This window comes from Aedes aegypti, chromosome 3, assembly GCF_002204515.2.
Source record: "Aedes aegypti strain LVP_AGWG chromosome 3, AaegL5.0 Primary Assembly, whole genome shotgun sequence".
Lineage (NCBI taxonomy): Eukaryota > Metazoa > Arthropoda > Insecta > Diptera > Culicidae > Aedes > Aedes aegypti.
This window is the reverse complement of record NC_035109.1, coordinates 279,431,093-279,457,491: the sequence shown is the minus strand read 5'-3', so window position 1 is coordinate 279,457,491 and position 26,399 is coordinate 279,431,093. Positions and strand designations below refer to the sequence as shown.

At 38.4% G+C, this 26,399-nt stretch overlaps 1 protein-coding gene across 2 annotated transcripts in view; it reads left to right on the top strand.

Annotated features, from left to right (window-relative positions):
• Positions 1-4,262: 4,262 nt before the first annotated feature.
• Positions 4,263-26,399, top strand: part of LOC5573063 (leucine-rich repeat-containing protein let-4) — a 306,482-nt gene continuing 284,345 nt past the window's right edge. The window contains exons 1-2 of one of the 2 annotated variants that reach the window (XM_021853048.1): positions 4,263-4,495; positions 15,881-16,662. In XM_021853048.1, coding sequence (XP_021708740.1) covers positions 16,554-16,662 — 109 coding nt within the window. In that variant the 5' untranslated portion in view covers positions 4,263-4,495; positions 15,881-16,553. Of the gene's footprint in view, positions 4,496-15,880; positions 16,663-26,399 lie in introns of those variants that run through there. The other variant, XM_021853047.1, reaches the window with a different exon arrangement.

Below are 26,399 nucleotides of genomic sequence, written 5' to 3'. Positions count from 1 at the left end.
CGTCTCTTTTGCGTAACATCTCTATGAGTCTCATTGAATTTGCTCGATTGGAACCACGTTTGACGGTTCGATTGGAACCTTTGGTTTCAGAATTCGCGCTTCTCTATAATAAACAAATTCTCTGATGTCTAATAGCTCTGTTGTAATTGCCAGCAAACGCATGCTCTTGGCAGGCGTGGCGCTATCCATACTAAAGTATGGGGAAGAAACCTAAAGCGGTTGGAAATCAAGTGTAGGGTCATGTGCCTAAGACATCAAAGAGATACCAGAGGTGTCCGCAAGGCGTTTAAAGAGGCAACGCTCAGAGGTTGGACCCATCGGCTAATACCAAATGTGCCAGATTGGTATAAAAGAAAAAAAAATGAAATGAAATGAACTTCCGCCTGACGCAGTTTCTGTCAGGACATGGTTGTTTCAACAGTTTCTGAAACTGTATCTAATTTACCTAGAAGATGGTTAAAGACTCGGAGTTGGTCAGTTCCGAGACTACACTTGAAGCCAGGACAATAATCATGAATCCGCCCAGCGTCCTAAAAATAGGACAGAAACCCCGAACGCCCAGCGTCCTATAACTGGACAGTACTTGTGGTGCAGATATCTTAAAAATAAAGAGGTTTAGGAGAAAACTGGCTCCTGCAAAGTTGATCACAGGACTGCTGACTTCCACTTGGTAACTATTTTAATTCAGAATTAACTCATCAGGTGGCACAGACGCCAACAAATGTCGCATATATAAGCAACATATGAAACATCTTTCCAGCGTACAAATATTTGCTTCGTTTATATCTTACTCCAGCGATGAGATACAAAAACGATGTCTTCGACAAAGTTGAACAACTAAATAATATCTATTCGCATAGAACCTTATAAATTAGGAAAACACTCCCAAGATGGCACTAATGGTCGAATATTTTGATTGTTTATATCTCAGTTCAGTTATGAGATACAAAATTGGTGTCTTCGATAAAGTTGATCAAATGAGACCTATTCGCCTTAAACCTTATAAATTCGGAAAACACTCAAAAGATGGCGGTAATGGTCGTACATTTTGATTGTTTATATCTTAGTTTTGTTATGAGATACAAAAATGGTGTTTTCGACAATGTTGAACAACTAAATGATTCTTAGTCACATAAAACCTTATAACACTCACAAGATGGCGCTAGTGGGCAATGATTGTATTTGCTACACGGCAAAAAATTCTGTGGTAAAAAATACTATTTTAGCTGACTATGCCCATTCTTAAAACTACCATGGAATTTCAGACCAATTCACTATGTTTACGGTACATCCCACCACATTACTGGTACAATTGACAGAAATAATTTACAACAACCTGATTTCGACAGCAGACACGGTAAAATCAAGCGCATTTCTAGTCTGCTGAAAATTGCCGGTGCGAGCGCTTAAGTTAACCCCCTAAAATGGTAGTTTTTACCGCACAATTTTTTTACGTGTAATATCTCAGTCAAGTGATTAGATACAAAGTTTGTATCTTGGACAATGTTGAATAACTAAATGAAACCTATTTGCCTAAAACCTTATTAGTTCGGAAAACACTCACAAGGTGACGCTAGTGGTCAAATATTTTATTTATTTTATATCTCAGTCCAGCGATGAAATTCGGAATTGGTGTCTTCGACAAAAGTGTTCAACTTAATGGGATCTATTCGCCCAGAAACATAGTAGTTTGGAAAACTCTCCCAAGGTGGCGCTAGTAGACAAACATATTATTTGCTTATATCTCAATCCAGTGATTGGATACAAAGTTAGTGTTTTTGACAAAGTTGAAGAACTAAATGAGACCTATTCGCCTGGAAACTTATTACTTCGGAAATCACCTAAATGGCACTACTGGGCACACATTTTATTCGCTTATTTATCAGTCCACTGATTAAATCCAAAGAAAGCTATTTGCCTAAAACCTTCTTAGTTCGGAGGTCATTCTCATGATTGCGCTAGCCGGCAAATATTTTATTCGCCTATATTGAAGTCCAGTGATGAAAAATTTGGTATCTTCGAAAACGAAAATCAACTAAAAGAGATATTTTCGCAAAAAAAAAACATATTAGCTGGGAATGTGAAAAACATCAAGAAAACAACCAATACGAAATTGGACTGCCTTGATCAAAACAATGGAATTATCGATTCGAGCAACGCTTATTTCGGATGCAATGCTCCTTACATTTTTAGATGAACCTTGACACCATTTATTGAAAAATGAAAACACATGTTTTTTTGATCTTTTGAAAGGAGTGAAGAACGAAAAAACCGACAAATTGACTTATCCATGAACTGAACTCCAAGGGCGAAGAGGGGCTGTCAAATGAGAGTAAAATTGAATAGCCGCCAACCTAAGTCCAGAACCAGTTTTATGGCTTAACGTGGAAAAGTAAAAATTATTATTCGCAAAATTACAGGTAATAAAAGCGCTTGAAAGATATTGTTTGCAAGTAGATATTACTACGCGCTACTGCAGTGCGTCGTTGCCAATTTAAACAGAAAATTCTACTAAATTCCCAAAATGAATGTTTTCGAGAAAATTTATTTACGCTTTCGCCATTGTTTGGCCGTAATGTTGTATGGTTGTTTACTTTTTAGAACCAGCGACACGTTGAGGTAGCAGTACAGAGCCTCCCTTGCTGAACTCACTTGGTCCAAGAATTGTGACATTTTGAGCGGGCACGCTTACGTATGCTCCCCAGGTATTCTGACCCGCTCTAGTGTCAAAAATCTTGGACCGCGTGGATTCGATTCTATCGGTGGATAAGACCATATGCATCAGTGATGCAGTAACTTCAACGTTATAGACGAATAATTTTGGCTTCAAATATTCACGTCTGTAAAGCAAGTAATAGTTGGAGTCCAATATTTGACTGTCATTGGACTGAAGGACTAACTTTTGATTAGCACTAACGAAATTCTGATATTGCCAAATATATATTTCGATCGCTGTCAGATCCGAGCCACATTGTATACTAATAACTTGACCCACAAAAAATATTTTGATAGTTATCAGCTGGCAAGTTTTATAGAATCCTTTTAAAGACTATTTTGAAACATCTGTAGGTTTTTTTTTATAATCAAAATATTTGACGTAGGATTTTTTTTGTTTTTGGTATAAAGGGTATAAGTGTGCATAATTGTACATGACATGTATGGAAATGTATGTATGCCTGTATCTTACTTACGTGGTAGAGCAGAAAATTGAATTGAAGTCACTTAATAATTTAGTTTTGGCATGCATCTTTCGCCTCTGAAATTTGTATTCTTTATGTTGCAATTTCTTTATCAGGGTACGTCCATAAATTACGCCACGCAAAGTTTTACCATATTCATCTTCCTCAATTTTCCTCTATATCACACATTATGTATGGATTTCAATTTGCATATGGGTAGTCACGTTTCCTTGTAACCCCCTCCTTCCTGTTCTGTACGTGACGTAATCTATGAATTACCCCTCACCTGCAGTTTTTCTTCAACTTGTTTACATTGTAATGAGTCGAAGAGCATGAAAATATATTTGATTAATCTCGAAAATAAAATAATAGAACAACTAGATATGGACGACACACTTTCAAGAATTTTTGTTGGATCCCCACCATTGACTTGATTTTTTTTTGGTGAAATAAGGTTTAATTTATGGGAATACGACTATGAATTCCAATTGTGAGATACCTTGGGCGTTAACGGGTTAATAAAACAAATATGGGGAAATATTCATAACATTTTTTATTTTACTCTCTGAATGTTTGAAGATGGTTGGTTGAACGTGCGAATTTTGTAGCAATTTATATCCGTACACCCTTTAGTGCTTATATAGAATTGTTGAACGACTTATAAGCCATGTTCTAGCACTATATCGCAGCTGTAGAGTGTTAAGTGCTTGGTGGTTATTTGGGTATAATCGTTGAATCGAGTAGTCGCTGGAAATTTCGTTAGCGTTACGTCTGTTTGTCTGTGCCTTAGTTTCATGGTTTCTATCCCGCGTCTAATGAGGTCAACTCAAACTGACCTCGAAATGCCAAGAGCGCTGAATCCTTTCCACAAATTGTATTACAACGGTGACGATCGTTTGCGACTAATGGCCCCTGGCTTGGAAGGCAACGTGGTTTCTGCTCAAACAGAACCATCGTACCATCCGATTGGGGATTGGAGACGGGGAACCAATAATTTCGATTCAGGATCACCATGCCTACAGTTTACTCCTGGGCAAACAACCGCGCGCCATCAGGCAGCTGTTTGAGTTGCAACAAAGAACTCACTGTGGTCGGTCGAGTAGTTCCGGGGCTCAGATGGGATTCGAAGGTTCGCTTAGGTGCTTTGTCCGTTGATTACTTCTCCGTTGGAAGTCGTTACGATGAAAGTTGGATCGCGTGCCGTGGTCGGTTACAGGACTACAACTTAGACAAGGGAAGCACCTTAATCACCGCGTTTGCAAGTCGTGTTCGGCCTTTGTGAAGGCAAGGAGACAATAGTGACGGCGTGGCGACGGGTAATCAATAAGCAAATGTGCAGCGATATTTTTTTTCGCGATGTGAAATAATTTCTAGGCGAAGTGGTGTGGGTGAACTCGCGTCGGGAACACTATAAACATCGGTGTTTGGGCTACAGTTGGTTGAAACGTTGAATGGAGGACACGGTGCTCCACAGGCCGTTATTATCAGAAACAATCTCTATCACATAGGTGTTCGCCAGTCGATTTCCATATCCAAATTGCACACCAGAAAAAAAAAACAACTTAAGGCTTGTTTTGAAGTTAGGCTTTTTTGATTGTTCAACTCACAAATTATAAGGAAATTATGATATTCGGTTTTTCATCCACCGTTATTTTCAGGAAAAAAAAAAACACTAACTTGATTCAAAGTAGGTTTGTAAAAATACAGCCAACTTTCTACCAGTCTTTAAAATGTCTTTTTTTGCAATTACTCATCGTAATAGGCTGTTTTTCATCACGCCAATCTGTCATGAAACAGTCTACTTTCCTGCACTGAAGTATATAGTACGGCAATAGTCATTACGCTCAGTGCTGTAATGATGCATTACGCAACGCTTTCTCATTACGCAACTGTTTTGAGTTGCGTAATGAATCATAACAAAACAATATTTCAGAAATTGTAAAATAATGGTGAATGCATTCCGATGTAATTTCCAATACCCTCAAGTGGTCTTCTCTAAAATTTCAAAAAAAGTTGTACGTAATTCGTTGCAGGCTGACTCGGCAAGCCTCGTAGGATAAATTTACGACTCGTGCTGTAAAAATCATCATTCTGCAACTTGTTCCGTAAACTACTATTGCATTGCGTTGCTTTGGTTAATCAAATAAGGAGCAGGAAAGTGCAATATTTTTTATCAAGTGATCATAGGAGCAATGAAATGCAAGGATTCAAACTCATAATTAAAAAATGAAAATTTTTAAGGCATGCTTTTTAAATCTCTCTAGTGCTTTTTAAATGCTCTCTTGATATCAGATACCATTCATCTTGTTTTCACTAGAAATAACAAGCATGATATTTGATATCAAGTTAGCCTATACGAAATATCAGCTCTAGTCTGAAACTAGCATTAGCAATTCTATAATTTAAATAAAATCTGAGAACGTGGTAAGGTTACCGTAGGAATTTGTTTATTTTTTGTGTGCATTGCGGTAATTAATGGCGGTAGGAATTAAGGTTTTGATAAAGTTATTCTGAATTTACCATTAGAACTATGACATCGTGGATTTTTCGATTTCCTTTGAAATTCTGGAATCCCTAGGAGTTTTACGATTCCGATAGACATTTGGGTTTGTTATAATAATTATGGAATTCTAGAAGCTATTCTTCGATTTTTGTGGAAATATTAAGAATGTGGTACAAACTTTGGAACTCGGCTAATCTATAAGATTCCGGTGATTTCTCCTTTTAAATTTCGCGGTATCTTTAAAACGGTGTTTCTGTAAAAATCTATAAGTTTTTGTTGAGATTCCCTCAAATTGTAATTTGAATCTTTTGCATTCTTTATGTCAACCTTTGGAACTATTAGAATTGAGTGCGTTGAATGTATGGAGATGGGGGACAAAAATCAAAACTGGAAGATCAAGCCATTTGAGCACCTTTGTATGGAAAGGAAAGTTGTTTCTGGTCAAAAGTGCTACAATTTGCATAAAAGACGTATAATATACGCATAATCGCTAAACTGTCCCAAGCGCCAATTTCATTATTTTCCAAGAAAAACCTTGCAATTAGTACTGCTCATAAGGATGTATGAAGTTATTTGCAAATATGTCTCTTCTTACTGTAGCTGAAAAAGTGACTTATACGCCTTTACCAAAAAAAACGTTGTTTCCAATTTTCTAGTTGTTAATACAAAATTTAAATAAAATCTTGGAAACTACATTTAAAATATATTACCTATTTATAGCATAAACTTGCTATGGTGTAATGTAAGGTTGTGCCAAGGCTACAAAGCATTGCAAGATTATCGGATTTTTTATCACAACCAACTCATTTTCATACTTGTGCTGGTTAAGGAGTATACCTAAAAATAATCAAAAATCTCGACGAGTTGCAGGGAGTTGCAGCTGTATTTTTCAGACCTCTAAGAAACATGCCCGTGCGTGATTTAGGGTGGAACTCGGTGGAACTTTTTTTTTGAATCGATAATCAAAGTTACATGTTAGTATTTCACAAGATTGATTTCATAGCCAACTCAACGTGAAGATTTCTCATATCCAAAGTAAAAATTGGTGTTCTTATTACATCAAATATACTTTATCAACCTTCAACTATTTTCTCTTTTAGGTTTTGAATGAATATATTGGTTTCAACACTCTCTTTACTTATTGAAAGGGATGCTGCAAACACGCGATACATTTTAGTTTTTCTGCTACCCCGACAACTGTCTCTTCCTACGCTTGTTGTACGCTTTGTATACCGTCAAACGGGGTAACTTGCAACAGGGGTGAAACTTGCAACACTTCGACATGTTATAGAATTGTCGTTTCGGTCAGCATTGAGTTAAATTATTTTAATTTATTCCGCCATTTATGGACCAGAGATATACAACAGAAGATTTTGGCGAGGGTTTGGGTGTTGTTTCTTTCTTGGTTGGTTTTCTGGAGGCGAAAATCATATAACACGTTAGATTGTATGAAGTTAATGCCGAAAAACGTTCCTCGTACAACACAAACGGTAGAAATATGGCATTCGGGGCATTTACTATCAGTTACAATACTTAGTAGTGTACAAATTGACAATATAAAAGTTTTGATATTTTGGTGCTTAAACACTTTAAAAATTCAAAAACGCTTTTGACTACCCTTGCGGGGTAACTTGCAACAACAGTTTTGATCTCAATTGTTCGATATTTCTTGCCGTTTGTCATCGAAAACATATGAAAAGGCAAAATTGAACATATATTTGTTGAGTACATTAAATTTTTTTTCAGCTCAATCAATTCAATACACCTTTGGTGCTAAGTATTAGAAAATTTACATAAATCACATTGTTATTAGAAAAATCTCCATAAAAATAATTAATAATTCTGAAAATCTGTATATAAAATAACTTGCAGATCTTCCATTGAGAACTTTTTGCATTAAATATGATGAAAGTTATGTCAAAACACCAACAGACACAATTTCAAGGCATACATATTAATATGAGATACGTAACTTTGATTTAAATATGTAAAAAAATAAGTAATGTGAAGCATAACCTAAAATATCATTGTATTTGTGGAAAAATTGCGTTAAAGTGTTTCAATGACTTTCCAATAACTTCGAGTTTTATGATACGTTTTATTTTCTTCGTAAGGACACCTTATGCAATGCTAATGGAGTTGATTTATTACTCATAATTCAAGCAAAAATAATTAATTTTCTAAGAGTAGAGAAGCCTGTTTTTGATTATTGTCATGCTTTTAATGCAAAAAAAGATTGTGCGATATTTGCCAGAAAACCATTCGCCAGAAAACTATTCGCCAGAATGACATCCGCCAGAAAGTACCATATTGCAGAAAACCATTTGCCAGAAAGACCATTCGCCAGAAAACCATTTGCCAGAATGTGCCATTCCCCAGAATGGACCATCCCCAAGATTTTTTTTTATTTTTTTTTTTTTCAGGTAAATCAAGTTTGCAATTGTAGGAGAACTAATCAAGCCACAGCGTTAAAAAAATTGGAAATTTTTGTTTGTATACTCAAAAAAGTACAGGATCTCTTGGACACCATCTCCAGTTGACTCAGTGAGCCAGATTCGAATATCCATTATGGATAGTGTGGTTCTAGTATACTAATTGATGGACAAGGTACACATGACTTCCTTACGGTTCAAGATTTCTCGAGCGTTCAACGATCAACATCAACATTTGAGTCTTTATAAATATGAATTGAAGAGGCAGCACTTAATCCTGAGAAACAGTGGAACTAGAAAGAAAACGTACCACAGAATAACAATTGCATTCATTAAAAGCTGCTCCACTATTTATGAAAGATACTGGCAATAAAGTAAGGTTGTTTTTAAAATATATGTTTTCCCTGTAAAATGGTATTATGGTTTGGAAGACTTAACAAGAAATTCGCCCTTCTTTTAAGCATAAGCTGTTCTTCAAAGTTTTGTTTGCTTCTTATAGACTAATTCATTGAATATTTACGAGATTTCAATATACGTTGCAGCTATTGTTATACAGATTTTATAGCATGAGATTATACTTTTATAATTAGTGAATTCCATACGATTTCCTTCCTGAATTTTTCAGTTTCAATTAAAAGTTTTTTTTTATATTATTAAGTTTTACAGGGAATTATGGTTTGAAATAATCACAAGTGGTTCTCCCTTCTTTTCATCATATGCTGTTCTTTAAAGTTTTGTTGTTTTTCAAGGGCTAGTTCGTTGGATATTGACAAGACTGATTGTAATTAATGCCTCTACTCGAAAATTAAAGTTATATTTACTGTAACAACTTTGAGGAGCTTTCAGACGAATAAGACAGTTGTAGAATTAATAAGAACATCCTATGTATGAAGAATGGAGAATTCTTTTTTTCCCCAAACCATATCAAGTAGCGATAGACAATGACTCTTTTTTGAATACTTTTTCATGTACTGAAATTTAGGCGATCATTATCACTAAAAACCTTTTGGTCTATTTTTACCCAAATGTTTTTCCCTCGAGTATCATTTCCCCGAACACACTTTTCCTCGCAATCCATTCTCCCGAATGACCTGAAATTAGTATGGCTCGTGGTACAGTAATGACCCGATATTGTCAGCCCCTGATTTTATCTACCCCCGATTTTAGCACCCTTTTTGACCCGATTTTGTCAGCCTAAAATTGATATTTATTTTGATAAGACAAAACACATCAATACTAGCAATATTCGATGCATTAAGTCAATTATGACCTTGGCCACGTCTAACCACAATTATCTAAAGGTCGAATTTTTGAAATTTTAAATCTATATAAATAAAAATGGAATGATGTTTGTATGTCACGAAATAACTTGAGAACGGGTGATTGGACTTACATGATTCTTTCACTGTTGAATTCGTCCAGGGCTCCGACGTGTTTGTGCGATGAAAAAATTAAGAAAGTCTTCGGGATAGTGGGGAAAACGGGAGTAAACTAATCTGACATTTTCTACACGGGATTTGCATAGTGTTTTTCAACAGCCTACTTGATGGCAAGACGAAGTTTGCCGGGACCACTAGTTCTTAATAATTATCTAACAATGTTACCTTGGATTACGGTACATAGAAAAATGGAAGTAAAAAAAATAATGTTTATATTAACGAAATCATAAAACTAAGTCCTTAAGTAAAATCAAACTTGAAACCAGTCGAAAAATTTTATCTCGATTTTAGCTCTTTCCCGATTTTGTCAACCCTAAATGCAGCATTGGGCTGACAAAATCGAGACATTACTGTATTAGGATAGGAACAACCACCTTCTAGCCCCTCCCCACCCCCCTTGAGCGACCCTGTGGTTGAAGGACGGTCTCAAAATAGATGCAGTTCATTATAGATAAGAAACATTCTTCAGAGACAGAGTGGTGAACTAGAAAAAAACGACAAAGGGATTGTTCAAATATTACGTAACGCAACTGGGGGAGAGAGGGGGTCTTACATAGTGTTACGGTCCATACAAAAATTTTAAATTTTCTATACAAAAGCTGTTACGTGGAGGAGAGAGAGGGTCTAAAATTGGCAAATTTTGCGTTACGTAATATTTGAATGAACCCAAAGAAAATGATGAATCGTTCATCACCCTGAAATATACAATAAATTATTATAATTATGAGTGCCAAAACATTTTCGAGGAAATATGCCACTTGAGATAACGGGGTATTCGGGGAACTGGCATTTGCGGAACTGGTGTTCGGGGAACCGACATTCGGGGTATCGATATTCGGGTGAAAGAAGCACAACCCCAATAAACTACTCATTAAAGAGCAAAAATTATCTGGCAGTTGTACGAGAAATTCGGTACAATACAATATTCTGATAAAGAAGAACAGATAAAGAATAGCTCGTGGTAAAAGAAAAGGCAATGCATAACTTCGAGAATTGAAACTAGGAAAAACAGCTTAGAATATTGTCTCAAAATCTCATAGACAAAAATCTCACAAGAGGTGTAGAATAACAGTGTAATAATGTCTCCACTCTGTGCACTAACAGAAAGCTTAAAAGGAGAAGAACGATATTGTAACCGCACTAGTAGTAGTAGCACTAGTTTAGTAGTCGTGGAGATGTGAGAAGTGGCATAAGTCGAATATTGTGACGACCATCTTTGGATTCCGAGATATTTCACCCTTCATTAATTGATCAAAATCGACAAAAAAAATATTCTGGGGAATGGTACTTTCTGGCGAATGGTTTTCTGGCAGATGTCATTCTGGCGAATAGTTTTCTGGCGAATGGTTTTCTGGCAAATATCGCACAATCGCAAAAAAATATTAAAGGATCATAATAACACGATATAGATTAAATTTTTAATAGTGTACTTTAGGTAGCACTGTGTGTTGCATGTTACCCCACATCAGGGGTAGCATTGAAAATGTATATTTTTCGTCTCTCCTGATCCCAGAAAACGAAATACTGACAAAATTAATACCGCGTGTTATTCTATACGTGGCGATTAGGGTACCAAATAGTTTTTGTCTCATCTGTATCCTCAAATTTTTCATCCATATAACTTTGAAGTTGAAAATTGTTGCAAGTTACCCCGTTTGACGGTAGCTTATAAATACTTGTTTCAATAACGGATGCAATCTATAAACATTTGTGAATACTTATTATCGCCGGATAAAATTACTTGAAATTTGGTTTTCGCACCTATAGCACCTATAAAATATAGTATACATAGGCATTTAAAGTTGTGAACAAAGATTGTCCGGAATTACAGGCAAGTGGCTTCAAATTTGAACTTCTTTTAAAGTGATATATTTTGCTTGTTCGAACGTGCGATTGAATAATATTAATACAGTAGTAGTGTAGTAGTAGTATTAGTATTGTATTGTAAAAAGTGTTATACACACTTAGATTTAATTACTGGGGTCGGTAAAATTTCACTGGGTTTTGGAACTACTGAAAATGTCAGTTCAATATCGACTCATGGAGGTATCACTGTAAAATGAAAACTGTCCTCACGCGTAATTGAAAAGCAAATTTCACCATGTTTTATTTTTTATCGATATATGATATAAAAAGAAAGCTCTCTGCAACATTTCAGTGAAAAATCGTTGTTATTCGATTTCGGACATTTTTTTTTTATTCTATTGACTTTTTCGGTAGTTCAAAAACACAGTTATTTTTACCGAACAGATTGAGTGTGTAAGTGAACAAAGTTCCGTTTGAATGCCTAAAAACGATCGATTTTAATTATCAACACAAACAGTTCGAACCCACATCGCCGAATCGGATATCTTTGGCTTCAGGTGAGGTAAACGATGCTTAAAAATGTTTCTTTTCCATTCAATCCTATATGATGGAGCTCGTTCGGGCTTAAAGTTCTAATAAATGAGTTATTTATTCGATTAAAGGCATATTTTGTTTTTTTAATTTTGTCAAATGATTCATGTTATTTGCAGCTGTCTGGATTTTGATTCGGAAGTATTCAGATTTAAATACAAGGCCTGCATCTGGTATCCGGATTTAAGGACAAGACATACCTCATTATATCAGTGATTTCTATTTTATAATTGTACTTTCGAACAAAAATTTTTCACTATTACCTAGATTTCATATAGAACTGTCTATAAGACAACTGAACTTAAGCCATACTCAAGGAAAGGTTATTCAAACTGTGTTTGAACATTTGCCCTTGCTTAAGCATCCGATTCTATTGTTCTATTCTATTCTATTCTACGATTCTATTATTTTTCACAATTTTAATTCTTAATTTGTCCAAATTGACTTTTGTGTCTACGAACTTCAGGTTTTTTTTCAAAATACCGTCGGCTGGTTTAAACCGTAATAGGCATGAAAATCCTAGTTGCGAAAAGAAATCAATTAGATTTTCGAATGGTATGTTATGGTGATCTTTTCCTTAGGTGTGTGCAACGTTGCTGTGAGGTTAATGTTACCAAAAGATATAGCCGCATCGATCCAAACAGTGGTGGTTCAATTATTTTAAAAGAAAAATCCACTGTGCACATTAAAAATCTTTGACAAAAAATCGAAAGACAAAACGTAGAAAGGACAGGGGATCGAAAGACAAAAGTTGGAAAAACAATCAAGGAAATACAAAAGGTCATTTTTTAAAGGAGCAATAATTTCCCACCGAGAAAATCATTTTCGACCTTCTGTCTTTCGAGCTTCTTTCTTTCGATGTTTCGTCTTTCGACTTTCTGTCCCTAAACCAGGCATTAACGTGTCGGTGTCTATCTGTAAAGGTGTCTCATCTAGCCAATTATTGAAAAAAATGACATTTTAGAACATCCATTATTATTTTGTTCCATGGGATTCAAAATCGTTCAAGGGAAAAGCACTAACTTCCGACCTAGAAGAATTCTGTTCCAGTTTTGTATGCACAGTAGACCAAAATCGTATGAATGGTTCCCCTATAGTTAATAATAAAATCTGATTGTGTTGAAGATAATTTTCTATAAATTTGTTTCATGGAACTTGAACCAACATTTGAAAAAATTGATAGTCCATGTCTGTCTTATCATCCCCTCTACAGGCAGCATCTTTTTTCGCTCCAAAAGTAATCAAGTTTTTGGACCATTTTTTATTTTTGGACCATTTTTTCACAAATAAAAGACTCTATTATTTATTGTAGAATCTGTGTCGATATTGATCATTGTGAGTTAGCACTTTATTCGCGCGCCATCGGAGTGATTTTGTATCCCTGCTTAAGCGTACTGACGCTAAGATTGAGATCGTCGAGGATGGATTACCAACTGGTGAGCTCGTTTCATGCTTGTAATAACACATTTGTACCCTGACATGTATGTTTTATGTACAGGTAACTCTCCCTGACTCGATATTCCGTATCTCGATATCGAGTTAGAGAACCATAGTAGAAATTGGTTTTCATGGCTAACTCGATGGTCTCTTGGATCGCAGTTGCACTGGTTTTATGTTCTCTAACTCGATACCTACCTAACTCGATGGTCCCTTCAATATCGAGTTAGAGAGAGATGGCTGTATTTGTTGCACAAACTATGGATGGTTCGACACTTTAAGTATTGACATAAGATGTCGACGCATTGATAGATAACTTTTTAAACAGAGGTTACATGAATCGCATCACTTACCAAGGTGAATCCTGATCATGTAGCTTTGAAGCCCTCCCACTAACAAAACTCCTTCCCGTGGCAACCATGAAGATGCAGAGGTATACTCGGTGTTTAGGAACAATGGATGTCACACTAACATTTTTTCCCTTCCCCGATGACCGTAACGACGTGGTTGGCGTCAGGCGTGGTTGTTAATTCCCTGAATTTTGATTATTCGAGGCAATCACGGAGTAGCGACTACGAATTGTACGGTCATCAATGCTCATGCTCATGCTCTGTGTCGATATTGATCATTGTTTGTGGATATTCCAAAGTTTATTTGGTAGACCAACTCTGCCGACCTGTTGTTTTTAGCAGCAATTTTGTTTTTAATCAATTTATCAAAAAATTTAAATATGTGCTTTGAAGTCAATGACAAAATGGAGATTTTTGGAAAAATCATTTAAATCGGATGAATTTTCTCTGAGAAATCTAAAAACAACAATATGATATGTTTTTGAAAATTTCAAGATATTGATACGGATCAGAAACATTAATGTTCATAACATAACGGTGCTTCATTTTACCATAACAGCCTCAAATCAAGGTATTGTTTCGAAAAGCCAGTAGACAAGCTTGACAAAAAATCTGTAGCCTGAGTTATTTACGTGGGTTATTGCTACGCGTTGGTGCTCCAAAGGATTTCGGAATATCTCCGGACCCAGGTTCTCAAAGCAGAAGAGATTTTTTAGAAACTGTGAAAAATGGTGCTAATAAAATATTGATAAACAAAAAAGTTATTGCATTTTAAACATAATAGCGGTAGAAAACGTCCAACTTTCACCTTATCAGTTAGAACATGGGTGACCAGTGAACCGCTAGATCGGGAAAACCGGGAAATATCCTGGTATTTCAATTACTACCGAGAGAAAACCGTGAATTTCCATTTTAATTTTTGTTTATGGCTTAGAATTATCTTGGCTATGTCGTAGCAATTGGTGAAAGTGTGCAAAATAGTTCGTTTCGTACTTTTTCACTCAAATGTGTCTATAAATCAGTCAGGTATGATGGATTTTGAATACGTGATTTATATGCCATATAGCAGAAACTTCTAACATTACGCAAAAGCAGACTTCTCTTTTCTAGCCGCGTTGTCACTTTTACCAGCGGACATTTTTATTGACTGTTTAACGATAATCTGGCGACAATCGACGCGCCTCTATCTTTCATAACGGAGGTTATTAGAACTAAGTTGGAGGTGATGGTTTCGCATTCTGGAATAAAAACATCGTCTCCAAACACTAGCGATTATGTGGTGGCATGATGTCGTTTGATTACAAATACCCCTGATTTCCCACAAATTTAGCGAAGTATGCACCTCAACAGAAAAGTAATCGCCTATCTCGATGCGTGGAAAATTTCTTGCACGAAATGGCCAAGAAATGCATTTTTCTTTGATTGCAGTACGCAGTTGAAAAGAAATGTCATTTCAAATGGAGCTCAATGTAGAAAATTTCTTGACCATTTCTTCCGCAGAAATTTTTACTTTTCTTGAGCGGAACAGCATACTTAGCTTTAAAGTAAAAAAAAAATAAAGTAAAACTTTAATGTTTTATATGAATATTTTTTTATCAGATATGCCCCTAATTTCCATAGTAGCACCAAAGCTTCAAATTTTCCAAAGCTTCACTAATTTTCGACGAACTAGAAACAAACCGAATGGGATGAGATGAGATGAGATGAGAACACTTTGCAATAGTTACTAGAACATAATTCAATACTCATAAGATTGATCCAGTAGTCACCTGACTGTTACAAACATTGATAAATTTTGCAGATTACATCTAAAAAAGGAGATAACTAAAACTTTTGTTAATCAATCATATCAAAAATCTGTCGAGAAATTAAGAATATCTTTACAACCCAACTTTGAACAAAGTATTGGCAGAGCATATTTTATTATAAAAACGGTAGATGAAAAAAAAAACGTGTAAATATCACTATATTACCTGAAATTTGCGGACAAAATCATAAGTAAATAATTTCAAAACGAGCCCTATGATTAAAAAATTGCCCGAGCTAAAGAAATCGACTTGTGAGCACAGACTTGATGGAGATTTTTTTTTCTGTTAATAACGGTCTGGGGAGCATTGTGAAGCATATTGTGGTGAAAATTTAGCGGGAAACTATCACAAGTGAAAGCAAGTGCATACAAAATACCGAAGTTTAAACTTCCTTTAATCGTACCTTCAAACACCTTGTAAGATTAAAGCAAAAAAATCGGAATAATAGTGCAGTGCTGAATAATTAATGGTCATCTTTTTTGCTGCAACTATCGAAGTACGTAGCTGCCTCGGGTGAAATGACACGCACGACAAAAAGTTCGTTGAAATTGCTATCGATTTTTAGTCATCATCCGCGAGTTATTTGATGTTGATCTATTTGATTGAACTCCTGCATTGGGTGCTACAAATTTTCACACGTCATTCAAACCGCGAAAAGAGATTCGTTTGGGAAGGTCAGTGTGAGAAGTGAAATTGTTTGGTCGAAATCAGGTTCCTTTCGTTTGACTGTCGTGAAAACTTTCTCCGCGGGAAGAAGGAATAAGTTCGAGTCGATTCATGATTGATGGTTGTTACGAAAGGAAGGCCGAAAGAAACGAATCCTGTGCCATGCGGTTGTGATGTACAGATGAGAAACGGAAATTGATGACATCGTCGAAAGGGTATCTGATTGCGGTCAATGATTGCATTTTCCTACAGAATGTCACGATTTTTTGAATGTAGTTAGTGCGGAAATTTATTTGAATGGAAATTGCACAGTTGTGGTCGTGATTAAAAAGTATATTCGCGATGGGCTGTAACACGAGTCAGGAGATTCCAAACTACAATCAGAACGCAGCTGATGGAAATGTGCAGAAGGATGAAATCGCAGAATTGTTGGAAGGCAATATCGAAGAAGGTAAGTGGTGGAGAACATCAAATATTGAATAACTGTAGTGATGTAACGTGGATCAAAGCAATGGCCTCCGATTGATGTCTTATTCGAAAACGTGAATCACTTTTCTGTTACTCTGGTTCTAAAGAATTTCGACAAAATATATTTATTGTATGTTATCTCAGCAGTGCACAACCCTATTTTTAAGGGCCCGGAATGACTCCACACCGTGCTCAGAAAACCTTAGTTACGCCACTGATGTTCAAGTTTCGTATGTGCTGGAAATTTTCCTTATCAAGATTGTGAATATCTAAAGTTTCGAAGTAATATTTTCAGAGCTGGTGGATTTGTTTATGTTTTATTATGGCCATGATCAATATTCTCGATGTTAGCTTTATTATCACCTCTACCAGCAGCTCACGTTTTGTACCACAAAAAGTGAATTGTTTTTTTTTTGTTTTTTGATATTTTTGCACCATTTTTTCTCTTCTGTTTTAACAATCTGAATCAATATTGATCATTGGTCATATGGTTTTGAAGAAATTCAGATGTTCCTTGGAGGACCTACATTCTCCATATGAAATTTATTTGACTGCCATTTTGTTTCCAGTCAATTTAAAAAAAAACTTAAATGTTTTGAAGAGTTTGTCTGGAAAAATCATATAAATCAGTTGAGTTGTCTCAAAGAAATCTAAATATTACAAAATGGTGTTTTTTTTTGCAGTTTTCAAGATCTTCATACGGCCAGTTTGGTATTAGAAACAAAAATGTTCATTACACCAAAACGATAGCACAAATTTGCTTTATTTTTCAGAACAGACTCTCATTAAATTATTGTTCCGAACAGCGAACCAGACTAAAATATGGCAAAACATCTGTCCCCCAACCCGACCAGACGGAAGAAACAAGGTTATGACAGAATGTGTTTCCTTGATATGATTTTTTATATCACCAGTTGTTATCAAACATGTACCGTTAGTAGTTTAAATAACAAAAACTAACAAAATTTGCACCAAACAAAACTAAAATATAACAAATCCTTTTATGGTTATAACAGAATTATTACAGAATGTGTTGCAAGGATGTTACAAAATAACAAAATTATTGCAAATTATGTTACTGTTTATGACATCGGATGTAATTTGCAGCAAACTTATAAATGCGATGTCAATAATATAACAAATGTTATTATAATAGTATTACTGAAAATATAACACGTTGAGAACAAATCCAACTTGATAACAAAATTATATCAATTTTTATTATTTTTAACTGCTACTGATAGGAATATGGTTCTGGTCGGGAAGAAATTTCTGAATATCTCCGGAGCTAGATAACCAATGGTTAATATCAACACAGATTCTTAAAGTACACACTTAGAAAATATCACCGACTCCGGTAATCTTTTTACCGAAATATAAACCGCTGAGCGCTCGGTAATGCTTCCGGTAAAGTTAAGGATTACCGAAAAATCTGTAATTTCAATCGACACGCAGCTGTCAAAAAATTACAATATGCTCGTAAATTATTACCGAACGAATTGTAAAATAAACTACCGAACGCATTGTTCGTAGCAGCAGGCAGTCGTAATAGAATAGGATGATCAAAACAAAATAAAAACAATAAATTTCATATTGATAGCAAAAGTTCATCGATTTATTTCGCGTTTTCGTTTTAAATACGTATGAAGATGAACTAAATGTCTGCTTATGAAGATGGGAAACCACCAGCGGCATCACCAACAACTTGAACCTGCGCTTTTGCACAAAAATTCCATTCATGGGTGGTTATGCTCGTTAGTGTGACGATTCTATCCGGAACCGTAATTGGGCAGTTGGATACTACAACGAAAATATTTTATTAGCGACCTTAAAAATAGGTTTTTTAAAAGATTCCCTCAGCTCATACTTACGGAAAAGTAGTTCCAGGCGCTCATCCTGCTGTTGTAGTTTTATTTTTTTCAAAAAACAGTGTCCATGACCACAACACAGAATATTAAACGGTATTGGATTTTGACTAGCACATCAAAACAAATATGGCGGCCTCAAAAATATCGAATCACAATTTGTTCGGTAAAGCATTGTGGCACTATGAACTGAAGTACGGTAAAAAATTACAGTCTACGGTGAATCCAAACGATTTACAGTTTTTCCGGTAAATAAAACGACGATTTCGGTAAAATTGGAAGAACATTGTTTTGATTTTCTTATATATTCAAGGGTGTTCGGTAAATCTTGTTTGTAATACCGAAACTTCAGTTGAATATTTATTTACAGTACGTATCCGGTAAAAAAAATTTCCGAACAACGAGAAAAAATCTAAGTGTGTAGAAGACATTTTTTAGGGCATGTGAAAAAATGATGCAAAAATATCGAAAAACAAAAAACTGCTATAGCTGAATATTTTTACGGCAAAATAAATTGAAGCTGTCGGTAGAGGGGTTAAATACTTCCAAAATTCCGAACAACCCTGAAAAAAAAACAATTACAAAACTAAGCATTTCAGTCTCTTGTTTAGGTCTTCAAGCGAATTGTTATGAACACCAACACAGGCCGATTGTTTATTAATGAAACACATCGATGTTTGTTTTAATAATTATATGCGCTCTTTTCAACAAGATAATAATGATGTTGTGTTTTAAGTAGCAACATAAGAAAAAAAAATCAGCAATCGCAGAAAAAGAAGACCGTCTCCGCGAGTCTCGTCTCAGGTTTTAGCCTGGGAGGGAGAAACCGATACGAAATTTATGTACGTCAAGATGAGCCGAGATTCTGCTGTCACGAACTGTCACTACGGGTATTCACTTAAACTTTTACAATTTCGTAACACTCAAAAAGTGTACAATGTCACAAGTGTTGCAAAACATTTTTATGCGTGAGAAAAACAATGTACGACGCAATTTAACGGCAAAAATGAATATAAGATATTATACAGTACAATTGACTGTAGAATTCAAATGCATACTGATGGCAACTTTCTCCGTCCGTGAGAAGCGAGAGAAGAGAGGAGAAAACTGCCAAAAAAGTAAACAACTTATCTCTCAACTTCATCGGGAGCACACGCATACTCGCCGACGTGCTGAAGGACCGTGGATTCGGCATCGTAGCGTTGCAGGAAGTGTGTTGGAAGGGATCAATGGTGCGAACGTTTAGAGGTAACCATACCATCTACCAGAGTTGCGGCAATACACATGAGCTGGGAACAGCTTTTATAGTGATGGGTGATATGCAGAGGCGCGTGATCGGGTGGTGGCCGATCAATGAGAGAATGTGCAAGTTGAGGATCAAAGGCTGGTTCTTCAACTTCAGCATAATAAACGTGCACAGCCCTCACTCCGGAAGCACTGATGATGATAAAGACGCTTTTCACGCGCAGCTCGAACGCGAGTACGACAGCTGCCCAAGCCACGACGTCAAAATCATCATAGGAGATCTAAACGCTCAGGTTAGCCAGGAGGAGGAATTCAGACCGACGATTGGAAAGTTCAGCGCCCACCGGCTGACGAACGAAATCGGCCTACGACTAATTGATTTTGCCGCCTCCAAGAATATGGCCATTCGTAGCACCTACTTCCAGCACAGCCTTCCGTACCGATACACCTGGAGATCACCACAGCAGACAGAATCGCAAATCGACCACGTTCTGATTGATGGTCGGCACTTCTCCGACATTATCGACGTCAGGACCTATCGTGGCGCTAACATCGACTCCGACCACTATCTGGTGATGGTCAAACTGCGCCCAAAACTCTCCGTCGTTAACAACGTACGGTACCGACGGCCGCCCCGGTATGACCTAGAGCGGCTCAAGCAACCGGATGTCGCAGTGGCATACGCGCAGCAACTCGAGGCTGCATTACCGGAAGAGGGTGAGCTGGACGAAGCCCCTTTTGAGGACTGCTGGAGAACAGTAAAAGCAGCCATCAACGATGCAGCTGAGAGCAACGTCGGGTACGTGGGACGGAGTCGACGGAACGATTGGTTCGACGAGGAGTGCCAGGAGGTTTTGAAGGAGAAGAATGCAGCGCGGGCGGTCATGCTGCAGCAAGGGACCCGGCAGAACGTGGAACGCTATAAACGGAAACGGCAACAGCAGACCCGCCTCTTTCGGGAGAAAAAACGCCGCCTGGAGGAGACGGAGTGCGAGGAGATGGAACAGCTGTGCCGGTCTCAAGAAACGCGTAAGTTCTATCAGAAGCTCAACGCATCCCGCAACGGCTTCGTGCCGCGAGCCGAGATGTACAGGGATAAGGATGGGATCATTCTGACGGACGAGCGTGAGGTGATCGAAAGGTGGAAGCAGCACTTCGACGAGCACCTGAATGACGCTGAGAGCACAGGAAATGAAGGACAGAACAACGGAGGAAATGCCTTCGTCAGTACTGCGGAAGATGGAAACAAACCAGCCCCCACTTTGAGGGAGGTTAAGGATGCCATTCACCAGCTCAAGAACAATAAAGCTGCTGGTAAGGATGGTATCGGAGCTGAACTCATAAAGATGGGTCCGGAGAGGCTGGCCATTTGTCTGCACTGGCTGATCGGCACAATCTGGGAAACAGAACAGCTACTGGAGGAGTGGAAGGAAGGGGTAATATGCCCCATCTACAAGAAAGGCGACAAGTTAGATTGTGAGAACTTTCGAGCGATCACCATTCTAAATGCGGCCTACAAAGTATTATCCCAGATCATTTTCCGTCGTCTGTCACCTATAGTAAACGTGTTCGTGGGAAGTTATCAAGCCGGCTTCGTTGACGGCCGATCGACAACGGACCAGATCTATACTGTACGGCAAATCCTCCAAAAATGTCGTGAATACTAGGTCCCAACGCATCACCTTTTCATCGGTTTCAAGGCGGCATACGACAGTATCGTTTGGATCCCACCGGGGACTACGACAAGGTGATGGACTTTCGTGCCTGTTGTTCAATATTACGCTAGAAGGTGTTATGCGGAGAGCCGGGCTTAACAGCCGGGGTACGATTTTTACGAGATCCAGTCAATTTGTTTGCTTCGCGGATGATATGGACATCGTCGGCCGAACATTTGAAAAGGTGGCAGACCTGTTCACCCGCCTGAAACGCGAGGCAGCAAAAGTTGGACTGGTGGTGAATGCGGGCAAGACAAAGTACATGCTGGCTGGTGGGGCCGAGCGCGACAGGGCTCGCCTAGGTAGCAGTGTTACCAAAGATAAATTAAAGACCTCGATGTCCCTTGCAGTTTCCCAAAATTTTATGGCTCATAAGGTAATCTAGAATGCCGTGAAAAGTGTACTGCGATCTGTCAAACTTGGGTACCTTTTGTACTACCGAGGGACCAAATGCAGTACTAGAAGTGGTACACTATCTGAGCCCGAATGTGACGGACCTGGTGTTTCGATAGACGGGGATCAGGTATCAGGTATCAGAAGGCCGGCTCCAAAGGCACGTTCCCCACCAGTTGGGAGATTTGTGCCATCGCCATATTTGAGCCTATTTCATCATCTACCCGATGGGAGAGGAAAGGGAAGGGAAAGATGGGAGGAAATAGGAGTGGGGTCCCTTGAAGAGGGAAGATCGCATAAGCGAAATGAGAGCATGTAGCTCCATACCACAATGGGTTCGAACAGCGCCCTAAAAAGGGCACTGCAAAACGCATGAGCGTAAAGAGAGCCTATAGCTCATTACCACAGCGGGTTAAGAATAACAGGATGTCCTGAAGATTCAGGCTTCTGTATTCAGTTTCACTTAATAAGTGTTTACCAAGTAATTGGAATCGCATTTGCGCAAAAACTGGACAGTTACATATCAGGTGATACGAAGTTCCATAATCGGAGTCACAACTATCACACACAAATGAGTCAGCACGCTGAATATTTGCCATGTGATAGTTGAGTCGGCAGTGGCCTGTCAACGCTCTGACCAAGAGACTGCAATTCTGCTTTGACAGATTTGTTAAATACTTCGCCACCTTTGGAGATGGCTCAGTAATATACAATTTTGTTTGACGACACGACTCCAAACTATTCCAATATTGCTTGTGCTGAGTTGCCGCCCAAGAATTTATTTGAAGCTTCACCCAGCACTTCGAAATTGGAATAGCCGGCTCAGGGCCAATGAAGTCATGCGATGCTCCATCGCGAGCTAGCTCATCAGCCAATTCATTTCCAACGATGGAAGAATGGCCAGGTACCCATACAAGGTTTACAGAGTTGACTGAATTCAGTTCCTCAATTTGAGTTCGACATGCGATAACAAGCTTCGACCTTGAGTTGGCCGAAGCGAGAGCTTTTATAGCAGCTTGACTATCTGAACAGAAGTATATGACTTTACCCATTACGCGCTGTTGAAGTGCTGATTGCACTCCACACATAAGGGCAAATATTTCCGCCTGAAAAACGGTGCAGTTTCTACCAAGTGAGTAAAACTGATTCAGCCTTAGCTCACGAGAATATACTCCTGCACCAGCTCTACCTTCAAGAAGGGAGCCATCAGTGTAACATACTATATTGTTTGATATACTTCTTTCCAAATAGCCAGACGTCCACTCTTCCCGTGAAGGGAATTGTGTGGTAAATGTCCTGTAAGGAAAGTTACAAGCAATTGTGAGATCACTTGGAGCAAGGACAATTTTGTCCCAATTCACCAAAAGTGGAAACAACGAAGTGTGTGTAGATCTACGATTCACTGGATTTTTCTCCAGTAGATCCAGTACCCATAAACGGTAAGAGCAAGAAAGTGCTTCTTGTTTAAGATATATGTGTAGTGGCGCAACGTCGAAAAGGGCCTCGAGCGCTGCTGTGGGAGTTGTAGAGAACGCACCAGACATCGCCATCAAGCACATCCTTTGGAGATGGCCCAATTTTGATTGGATTGTTCTCACTTCGCCCTTTTGCCACCACACAAGACATCCATATGCCAATATTGGTCGAACAACTGTTGTGTAAATCCATTTGATATATTTGGGTTTGAGGCCCCAAGTTTTACCAAAGGTTCGCCGGCATTGACCGAAGGCCATACAAGCTTTTTTGACTCTGAAATCAATGTGAGCTGTCCATAAAAGTTTGGAATCTAGAATGACTCCGACATACTTTACTTGATCAGTCACATTAATCTCAGTGCCAAAAAGACGCAAAGGTCGAGTTCCATCGCGGTTTCGTCTTTCCGTAAAAAGAACAATAGATGTTTTATTCGGGTTAACCGAAAGGCCATATTGGCGACACCAACTCTCGACTACCTGAAGAGCACTTTGCATCAGGTCGAATAGGGTGCTTATGCACATACCAACTATCAGAGCTAGATAGTCGTCGGCAAATCCATAAGTTGGAAAACCGCAATTATTGAGTTGCCTCAATAGCGTATCTGCTACGAGATTCCACAAAAGTGGTGACAAGACTCCCCCTTGGGGGCATCCGCAAACACTCAATTTTCGAATCGCTGCTTGACGCAATGTCGAGAAGAGATGTCGGTTTTTGAGCATTTGATGAATCCAATTGGTAATCATTGTAGGTAGCCCATGGTTTCGTGCGGCTTCCAATATGGCATCGAAAGACACGTTATCAAAAGCACCCTCAATATCCAAGAAAACACCCAAGCAGGATTGCTTCTGAGCGAATGCTTTCTCGATATCGTATACAACTTTATGTAAAAGAGTCACAGTGGACTTTCCAGATTGGTAAGCATGTTGATTCACATGAAGAGGCATGTTTGCCAAATAAACATCACGGATGTGATGATCGATAATGCGTTCCAGACATTTCAGAAGAAAAGAGGTCAGACTGATTGGTCTAAAACTCTTCGCGTCCTCATACGACGCACGTCCTCCTTTTGGGATAAACTTTACAGTAATATCACGCCAGGATTTGGGAATGTACCCGGTAGCAAAACTGCTTACAAGTAGCTTTTTCAAAACATGTTTGATAGACTCAAATCCCTTTTGGAGCAGAACAGGATAAATCCCATCCGCTCCTGGAGATTTGAAAGGAGCAAAACTATTAAGTGCCCATTGAATCGATTCAGTAGTTACGATACTGCGAGCCGAGGCCAGAGACTCGTAACTACATGAAAAGACATTTGGTTCATCCGTAGATGCTATGTCCACACATCCGGGGAAGTGTGTATTGAATAAACATTCTAAAACTTCTTCATCGGAAGAAGTAAAGTCACCATTAGGTAAGCGAATTTCGTTCACTTGGAAATCCTTAGATTTTGCAAGAATTTTGTTCAACCGACTGACTTCACTCAAACTGGAAACATTTGTACAAAGGTTTTTCCAGCCGGATCGTTCAGCAGAACGAAGAGCCTTCTTGTAAGCCTTGCGAGCTGACTTGAACGACTCTGATCCAGCTGAACGGCGTCTGTTCCAACTCCTTCTACATTGTTTCCTGAGTCTAGTCAGATCGGAATTCCACCATGGGGTCCCTCTTGTAGTCTTTACAGACCGCAGAGGACATGCTTCTTCAAAAGCTTCCATAATGTAGGATGTTGTAGTATCAACGGCATCATCCAGATCACTTGGATTTTCAATGGACGGAGAATATCCATGAAATTTGGTCGCAACCAATTCAATGTAGAGTTCCCAGTTTGTTGATCGGGGATTCCTAAAACGCAAAGTCTGCGCAGTTACATTTGAATGTTCAAAGAAGATGAAGCGATGATCAGATAATGATTCCTCATCTGATACATGCCAATTCGTCAACTCGTGACTGATTCTATTCGAGCAGAGCGTTATGTCTAACACTTCTTCTCTATTAGAAACCATGAAGGTTGGGCGATTGCCTATGTTAAGTAATCCAAGGTCTGTACTACTTAAGTATTCCATCAGACTGGAGCCTCTCAAATTGATATCCGAGCTGCCCCAGATGATGTGATGAGCATTGGCATCACTGCCCACAATCAGCGGAAGGCCTTTTGTTACGCAGTGTACGACAACTCGTTTGAAGTCATCCGTTGGGGATGGTTCATCATGTGGTAAATATACCGAACAATAGACGTATTTCCTGTTGAGGTCACCAACAGAAACATCGATTGTGACAGCACATACATCTCTGGTAGTTAACTCAGAAATGAGTGTAGCAACGATTGCTTTATTAACGAGCACGCATGCGCGAGGCATGGAGCGCGAGTTTGCCATTTCAAGCTTGCTAAAAGTAGCAAAAACTGGGTCCACAAGGTTACCTAGATAGAAGTTCCCTCTACGAAAGTAGGGTTCTTGAACTAGCGCCACTTGGGCTGCACCATTTTGCATGAGTCTGCAAAGATTGATCGTTGCTGTTCTTTTATGCTGAAGATTGATCTGAGCTAACCTAACCGTAGCCACTACCCAAACTAGGCAGGATTAAGCTTTTTGCAATCTCAGCACGAAAAAGACCAGCAACGAAAAAACCAGATCGGTATCTATTTAAAGTCGCCAAAGGCGAAAGAGCACAGAACACACTGTGTAAAACGCATAATGCGAATCCATATAGGTGAAAATTTAAATTAAATGTCAACATATTCATAATCCCACCCTTATTAAGCCTCAAGATAGAGACTGAAGAAGGGCAGCCGATTATCTCGGAGAAACACAAGGTCACCTGCACCATTGCTCCGGGTAGCACAGGAAGGACTCAATACTGTGGAGGGCGCCCTGGTACCCCACAGGCTCCGTTTGCGGTTAGGTTTTATTTAGACCCCCCTAACCATTCATTCTTAGGCACGGTACGCATCACACCATAAATTAGGGGTCACCTGTGAGGTGGACTTTTACCACCGGAACAGGCAGTCCGTAGTGTTAATTCTTAGCCAG